Source organism: Choloepus didactylus, chromosome 1, assembly GCF_015220235.1.
Source record: "Choloepus didactylus isolate mChoDid1 chromosome 1, mChoDid1.pri, whole genome shotgun sequence".
Lineage (NCBI taxonomy): Eukaryota > Metazoa > Chordata > Mammalia > Pilosa > Megalonychidae > Choloepus > Choloepus didactylus.
The window spans coordinates 152,884,215-152,892,764 of record NC_051307.1 but is presented as its reverse complement, the minus strand read 5'-3'; the positions used below and the strand labels follow the sequence as shown (position 1 = coordinate 152,892,764).

General features: G+C 42.2%; 1 protein-coding gene and 1 long non-coding RNA gene across 2 annotated transcripts; one reads left to right on the top strand and one right to left on the bottom strand.

Annotated features, from left to right (window-relative positions):
• Nucleotides 1-1,079: 1,079 nt before the first annotated feature.
• Nucleotides 1,080-7,619, bottom strand: LOC119527572. Its single transcript, XR_005215438.1, has 5 exons — nt 7,501-7,619; nt 6,334-6,399; nt 4,638-4,676; nt 4,371-4,514; nt 1,080-1,135 (listed from the first exon to the last, which is right to left on the bottom strand). It is a non-coding gene; the product is annotated as an uncharacterized LOC119527572 (long non-coding RNA).
• Nucleotides 7,108-8,040, top strand: LOC119527568 (developmental pluripotency-associated protein 4-like). Its single transcript, XM_037827724.1, has 2 exons — nt 7,108-7,164; nt 7,210-8,040. The coding sequence occupies exons 1-2, from the start codon at nt 7,108-7,110 to the stop codon at nt 8,038-8,040; spliced, it is 888 nt and encodes a 295-aa protein (XP_037683652.1).
• The last annotated feature ends 510 nt before the right edge of the window (nt 8,041-8,550 follow it).

The following is an 8,550-nucleotide window of genomic DNA, read 5'->3' as shown; positions in this document are numbered from 1 at the left end:
GGAAATAAGTAGGGGTTGATGGCGAAGTTTCTCAGCATCTAATAAATTCTTATGGATCAGTTGAATTTATTTCTTAAAGACATTTTTTCTCTCCATTAGTATGAGGCACTATATGGGGTTATAAATATGACCAATAGCAGAATAAAATTAATTACATTAATAGATACAAACAGAAAATGTTTGAAGCATCAAATAATCAAATAATTTTCTAAAACTATCCTCAAGACAATCCCATGTTTTGGTGTGCTTATCTTGCTGACTTTCTCTATTTTTTAAATTAGAAGGTGGCCAACCCCAAGCTCTATCAACTATTAGCCAGAAGACAGTCACTCAACATCTCCAGGAAATATTTTTATCACCTTTTCAAGGAGACAATAAAATTATCATTCCTATGTATCTTTCATAGTTGTTGCAGGATTAAATGAAGAAAGAGAAGGGGAACTAAATTTTCTGCATGTCTTTTACATTCCTGACCATTTGACTCAATTTCCAAACATTACTGTCTCTGTGGTCACAAGATGCCTGTGGCAGAAGCCAGCCTTATTCGAGCCTATTAGAAAAGGAGTAATTATCCTTTTCCTAGGAATCCCAGCAGAAATCTCATTGAGTTTTACTGTCCCTGTTTGGATGATGTGCCCATCTCCAAACCAGTCATGTCCAAAAAAAAGATATTCTTTCTGAATAGCTATGCCTGAGTCCCATACCCATACCTCTAGCCAAGGGTAGAGTCAACCCTATCGTAATTGTATGAATTGAGAATGGAAGAGCTGATAGTCCCCTAGAGGGAAATTGTGCTGTGGTTACCAGTAGGAAGAACTGAGGCGGATGGAAGAAACAACAGACGTCATTTACCCCCATGTAATTCTTAATACCTTAGGCCACACAAGGCTGGTGGCAGTGGTGGTGAGAGGCAGATGGGAGGGACAAACAGTGTCACAAGAACATAAGAAGTAGAATTCTCTAGTGTATTAGTCAGGGGTTCTCTAGGGAAACAAAACCAACAGAATATATCTGTAAGTATTATGAGATTTTATTAAAGTTGTCTCATGTGACTGTGGGAATGCACAAATTCAAATTCTGTAGGGCAGGCTGCAAGCTGGGAACTCCAATGAAGGTTTTTGATGAATTCCCCAGGCTGAAATAGAGAAGAAAATTCTCTTTTCTGGCTGCTGAAATCATCACTTCTCCTTTTAAAGCCCTCAGATGATTGGAACAGACATGTCTCACTGTTGAAGGCAATCTCCTCAGTTGATTGTATATGGAAGTTACCATAGATGAAATCAACTTACTGAAGATTTAAGTCCACAAAATGTTCTCACAGTAACAGGCCAGTGCTTGTTTCACCAAACAGCTGGGCACCATCAGCTGGCCAAGTTAACACATGAACCTCACCATCACATCTGGCTTTGTCCCCACTATTCTATGGGATCTCCAGCCCCCCACCCCCAACCCCCACCAACTTCCTTCCAAATTATTCTGGGGAGCACCCAGAGACTTTAATGAGGCATCTCGTGTGTACTTGTGAAATAATTCTTATGGGTAGCACTCAGCACCTGTAATCTCCTCCCCACTTTGCCTGTGGTCTCCTGTGATGATGTTTCCATGACTGCCAAGGACAGGGTGCCCAAATACCAGCACGGCTGCTTCAGCCTCCAATGCCCTCCAGAGGCAGCAGAGACACCCCTTACATTGCTAAAGAGGACAAACCCTTCAAAAAGTGTTGTCTCTTCCCCTTCTCCAACAGGAACCTTGCATGATGATAGTACCCTTTACCCCTACTTCTGCCACCCAGTCCTTATCTGACAGATGGGTGACAGGTGAGTCAGAGATGGGGCTGAGTCACCATTATTTGTGATTGTAAGGCCAAGGACATAGAGCCATGGAGCCAAGGTCAATTCCTGTTTGCAGCATCCTGTGCAAACCCCAGTTTGGAGCCTGAGTACAAGCACTGAGAGCAGCAGATAGATGAGGGGCACAGAGGTGGAGAGGTGGACTTGAGCTTGAGTTGATTGCTTGACGAGTATCTCACAGCTGCCCTCCCAGAGCTGCTGGGCTGGGCAAGCATGGTATTCTGAGAGGGACTATGCTTATTTGGCTACAAAGATTTTAGTCAAATAGTCTAGTGAGTTGTTAATTATTCTTCCTTGCAGCCTTTTTGCACAATGAATCCATAGAGGCTGGGCTGGCTCCTCATATGGGGGCAGATGACTCAGAACCCTGCCTCTCCCTCAGTGTTGGCTTATTATTGCTCTTGGGTCAGGCCTAGAGTCCCAACTTTTTCTCCCTTAGGCTGAATATTTTCCAGAGGACTCCCCTCTTCTTCCTGCAAATACATGCCTGGGAAGGGTGGGTACAGCTGGTCCTCCAGACAGTCCTTAAATACTGAAGAATGGACATTGTAAATAATAATAACATCTTTTACTAATTGAGACCTTGCGATATGCCAGGCATAGTTTTAAGAACTTTATGTAGGTTATCTCATTCACTTTTTGCAGTAATCCTATGAGTTAGGAATGATTAATACCCACAGTTTATAGATGAGGTCATGGAGGCAAAGAAAGGTTTAGCAAATATAATGCCACTTTGAGGCCAGAATTCGTTCTGCTGAGGGTTCCCAGCTGACATCTCTCCAGGAATTTCCCTCAGGACAAGGTTGCAAACACTGGTCAGGGACATTCCTATTATTGGTCTAGGCAGGAATTAAAAGATAGACCCAATACGGGAAGACCCTGAAGGGCTATCCTAGTTTCAGCTGAAGAAAGAGTCAGCCTCTGCATCTGCATTCCAGTTCAACTTCTCTTTCTGCCCAACCCTGCTTCCCTCACTTCTTTATAGGTGTTGTAACTGACTGCACCTCTCAGTGAACTACCTGCATGCAAATCTCCATCTCAAGTCACCCCCAGAGAACCTCTTTTGTTGCTCAGATGTGGCCTCTGTCTCTAAGCCAACTCTGCAGGTAAACTCATTGCTCTACACCCTACATGGGACATGACTCCCAGGGGTGTAAATCTCCCTGGCAGCATGGGACATGACTTATGGAGATGAGCTTGGCCCTGGCATTGTAGGATTGAGAAAGCCTTCTTGGACCAAAAGGGGGAAGAGAAGTGAAATAAAATAAAGTTTCAGTGGCTGAGAGATTTCCAATAGAGTCAAGAGGTCATTGTGGAGGTTATTCTTATGCACTATATAGATATCCCTTTTTACTTTTTAGTGTATCAGAGTAGTTAGAAGGAAATTCCTGGAACTGTTGAACTGCAACCCAGTAGCCTTGATTCTTGAAGATGATTGTATAACTATATAGCTTACACTGTGTGACCATGTGATTGTGAAAACCTTGTGGCTCCCACTCCCTTTATTCAGTGTATGGTCAGATGAGTAGAAAAATGAGGACAAAAAGTAAATGAACAATAGGGAGGGATGGGGGGTATGATATGTTTTGGGTGTTTTTTTATACTTTAGCTTTTATTCTTATTTCTTTCATGTGTGTGGTAATGAAAATGTTCAGAAATTGATTGTGGTGATGAATGCACAACTATATAATGGTACTGTGAACAATTGATTGTATGCTGTTGTTGAGTGTATGGCTTGTGAATATATCTCAATAAAATTGAATTAAAAAATAAAATAAAAAAAGAATAAAAAAACCTAAAGAGGGAACTGAGGTTACATATAAAAATAACACACATAACAGAAAGAACAAAGTGAAAAATGCACAAAAAATGGCCTAAGGCACTTTGTCTAACAATAAAATACCCTATTTTTAAAAAAGATAAAAATATACCACTTTTTCATTTCTGGTTTAAAAAAATAAATCTCCATGCCAGAGTTTATTTCCAGGGAATGTGTTCTTCACTAAGGGAGACGTAATGTGTTCTTCTCTAAGCCCTGTGGCTCTTACCTCAACAGTGCTCTCTGAGCTTCCTCTGGACCTGTTTGAAGCTAGCTGCTCCAAATGTGCTATTGCTGCCACAAAAGCCTGTAGTGTCCTCACTGAAACCTGGAAAGTCCAGAAAGATGCCATTTCTCCTCACAGCTGTTCTCACTACAACTGAAGCTCCTTGCTCAGCCCTGGTGGACAGGGATGGCTCTCCCACAGCAGTGCCCCCGTGCTGATCCTTGCCCAGGCCACAGTGATAGCTCAAGATACAAAGAAAGATGCTAGATGTGTTTTCCCTTTGTGACCTCAGGAACTCCACCCCAGCTTTACAGCTCTTCTGGAGCACCCTCCACCTCAGCAGCCCTCTTGGATCATGCCAGCTGCCAAGGCTTCGGCAACGAGCACAAATATTCCCCTCCAGTAGCCCAGCCTTAGTTCAGTCTTCTCCTTCCTGGATGGTGAATTTCCTTGGGGCTCTCTTACCCTTTCTTACCATCTTCCAATTGTCAAGGACATATGATGAATACTTCTGAACCACAAGACAGGTCTCCTTCCTCCTGGGAGGAGATCTCTCTGCTCCTCTGTGAATTTGCCCAACTCTTCACTCCTCTCACCTCTCCCCAGGAATCTCCAAGCTCTGCATGTATTGAATATGTTAGGGGAGAAATAAAATCTGCTTTCAGAGACAAGACCCAGATAACATCTTGTTTTATACAGCAGAGAGATTAGGGAGTAGGATAAACCTGGCTTCCTTACTTACTAGTTGTATGAACAAGGTACTTGGTCTTCGTTCCTTCACCTGTAAAATTGGAATACTCCATTAAGTTAAGATAATTAAATAAGGTAATACATATAAAGTACTTAGCAGTTTGTGTGACATGGAATAAGTGCTCAATAAATGGCATTTGTGCCAGTTATTACGTTATTGTCTCTCAGCTCTGTGCTGACCTCTCTCTGCTTTGTGATGCAGGGGCCAGACTCTGCAGAAGAGGTTTCTCATTTGCCCACCATTCCTTGTTGGCCTCTGCCAACAGGGATGCCAGAGGGAGACCACAAGACTGGAGAAGGGAGAAGAGACTTGCTCCTTCCTGTGGGCCTAAGTCTACTTCCCGTTCCTGTGAGCGTTCTGCCAGCAATGCATAGTCACCCCAGCAGAGGCAGTTCCTACCCAGAGCAGCATCTGAATACAGTTTGGGGTTTGCAGTTTTCCCCTTACTGGCCTCACTCATTGTATTCCCGCAGAGACACCAGCACCAGCCTGCCTGTGCCCATCCTCAGAGGTCCACAGGGTTCCTGCTGCAGTCTCTTCCCCATTTCCTTCCCCACCTCTAGGAGTGGTCGCTGTTTCCTGTAGTTGCTACCATTCCTTCTCGTTACCTAGTTAACAGCTTTGCACCTAGTTAACATTTTTACATTAAATTCTCACTGCTCAGATAATTGGTGTAATTTCTGTCTCCTGATTTACCCTGACAGCTGCAGTATTGTTTTTTCCATTTTGTAAATGAGAAAATAGAGGTTTAGTTCAGTTTTCACAGAGCTAGGAAAGTCTTCTTGAGGATTTGAATCCAGTCCTATCTGATATCAGAAATGGTGCCTTTTATACTATATAAGAGTGAAGATAAACCAAGCTGCTTGCACTGGTGGTTACTCCTAACTTTTCATCTGTATTTTGGCTTCTACGCGGATGTATGATGGGACACGCTCTACCTACTACCCTGGGGCCTGGAGCAAAGGATAAAGCACAGCTGTTTTATGCCTAAAAATGTGGCATTTAGTGCCTCTGAAAGGTAAGTTCCTGTCTAAAATCCTCTATGGAAGAAAACTATTTTAAACAACTTCTGAATTTTTCATTAAGTAAAAAGGAATAAAGAGTAAATTGGCTATAAAACTTTTAGATGGTAGTGAATCTTGACAGAACTGATTTTCTACATCTATGGGGAGAGAGGATCTTAAAATACAATATTTTAATTTCACTTTTATTTTAGAAAGAGCTTCCATGAATAATTTTTGGTGGAAGACAGATGCTCAGATAGAAGAAAGGGGCCAGAAGAGAAATCTTTCACATCAAAGTTGGCTTGCTCATCTTTAAAAGATGAGAAAACAGCATTCTAATAGACTATTTGGGAAAAGGCACAATGACATTACAGGGAATCTGGCCAAAGTAGGGACTATTACTTGATGTTTCTGAATATTCCTGGAATTCAGTGTTTTAATAGTGCCACAGAGATAGAATTTTTTCCTAATATGAGGGATGCCACAGTCCATTAGCAAAAATTAAGCTACATTTTAATTTATTATAATGAATATCTAATTAGAAATGGTATCCCAAAGAAAAACAAATGAATTGTTAAATAATCATTGTCAAGAAATAGTGAGTAATATTAAATGAATGGAAAAAGACCTTCCACAACATGTTTATGAAAACAGAAAATACAGTCCAACTCCTGGATCATTACCTAGGAATGAGGGCAGAGTTCTCATTCAAGCCAGTGACAAATTGCTATGCTTGATGTTTGATGTTTCTGTCCTAGGAAAAATAAAATCATGTAAGCAAAAAAATCATTTTACAAGTTTGAAGAACTAAGGTCACCTAATTTTGTGTTACCAAGAAAGAATGTTCCTAGGAAACTCGCTAACAAATATAATTTTTGAAAGAAATTGATTCTCAGAATCATGCCAAGGAGTTGAACATTCTGAATTTACTAAATACTAAATGTTGTCAAATGAAAACTTAAAATGTGACTGTTTTCACTATCTAGCCACTCCTCTTCTTTCTGAAGTGATCTAATGCCTTGTTTTTCATTAATGGTGTTCTACCTGGCTATTTCTTGGCAGTTCTACATATTATAGAAGGAAAAATGACAAAATCCACTAATTTTTCTACTCATCTGACAAAGCTTCCCAGAGTAGGACAATTTACAATCTTTTGTATGACTGTTACTCCTAGAACTGTTAAAGTATTTCCTAAAATTATTTTTCTCCATTCTTCAAATCAGCAATGAAAGCAGAGAGAAGTCATCACTGGCAGCATTGTGTCCTGGATAAGAGCACAGTCTCTGAGGGCCAGCAGCCATTCTCTATCTGTGTGACCTTGACAGGTTACTGAACCTCTCTGAGCCTTAATTTCCTTATCTACAAAATGGGATGATGATAGTAGCTACATCATAAGACTAAAGAGTAAATCAGATGGCAGAAGTAGAATTTTATCAACCCCAACTTCTTTTCTGACTATGGAGAATGCAAAAGGCAAGGAGTGGAACTCCACAGAGAAGTCGGGGGAAGAATGCGTGACTCTCAAATTTGAGCCTGTGTCAGTAGAAACGAAAGACGAGCAGTGGGCTTCCAGTGAACCAAGCACATCAGGTTTATCAAGAACCTCAGCTAAGGGCACCAAACGAAAAAAGCCCCTGAAAGATGACAAAGCTTCCTGTTTACAAGAGAATGCACCAAGCAACCACAGCCCCAAACTTCGGAAGAAGATAGCAATCCCTCCATTACCATCTAAACTGCCACCAGCCAACCTGCTTCACCGAGATGTCCTGCGGGCCTGGTGCCAGCAATTAAAGCTGAGCACCAAAGGCCAGAAATTAGAAGCATATAAGCGGCTCTGTGAACATGCTTACCCAAACCAAAAGGATTTTCCTGTCACAGCGAAGGAGGCCAAGATCCTGACACAGTCTCAAAGAAAATCAATGGGGGAAATGCCTCTGGAACATTCTGAGAAAAGGAAGCTGTCTTCTGAGGGCACTGACCCTCCGGAAGTGGCTCCTCCCCCTGAGGAGGGAATATCTGCCCTTGAAGAATCGAGTCGTCTTGAGGGAGAGAATACAGTTGTGGTGAGGACTTCCGAGCAGGAGGCTGTGATGGCCTCCTGGACGAGAACTGCAGCCAGGGCCGGCAGGCTGGAGGCAGGGGAATCCCCACAGGAGGACTGTGATGTCAGGTGGTGTGTGGTACATGGAAGAAGTCTCCCTGCAAACACAGATGGTTGGGTTCACTTGCAATTTCATGCTGGACAAGCCTGGGTTCCTGAAAAACAAGGGAGAGTGAGTGCACTCTTCTTGTTACCTGCCTGCAATTTTCCACCCCCACACATGGAGGACAATATGTTGTGTCCCAAATGTGTTCAGAGGAACAAGGTCTTAATGAAAAGCCTCCAGTGAAATTGCAATACCAAGAAAAGGGCACTTCCATGATTGCAATTAATGGTGGAAAAGGTCTGCAGTCAACTCTATGTTGCCCCCCACCACTAAGCCCTGGACCTCACCACGCCCTGCAGGTTCCCTGCTTACGGGGCACACGGACTGGTGTGTTGCAGATTTTACCCTCAGGCCCCAAAGGTGCCTGCTCCTGTGTGGGTTGGGACATAGGAGACTCATGTTTAAAAAGCTTTGCAAATTTACTATTCATTCCAGTTTAATAAGGTGAAAAAGTTGTCTATATTCCCAAATATCTACCTCCTGAAATAGAACTGATGAAAACAGCTCTTTTAAGAGAGATGTTCTTCACCTGAGCATTGTGGAGTTGAGTGAAGAGATAACAGAAATTTACTGGACTTCCAGGCTCAGAATACTGACTGGCTTGGAAACTTCTCCTTCTTAATTGTAAATTTAGTGACTTCAAACTGTTGAATGTTTTAAGCTGTTGGGAAAGCTTTTATTGCTCACTGCCCT

Bases quoted from the DNA above. Each gene is read 5' to 3' on its own strand.
- LOC119527568 (XM_037827724.1), top strand. From the start codon at position 7,108: ATGGAGAATGCAAAAGGCAAGGAGTGGAACTCCACAGAGAAGTCGGGG. The intron at 7,165-7,209 runs GTGACTCTCAAA...ACGAAAGACGAG, and splicing joins AGAAGTCGGGGGAAGAATGC to CAGTGGGCTTCCAGTGAACC.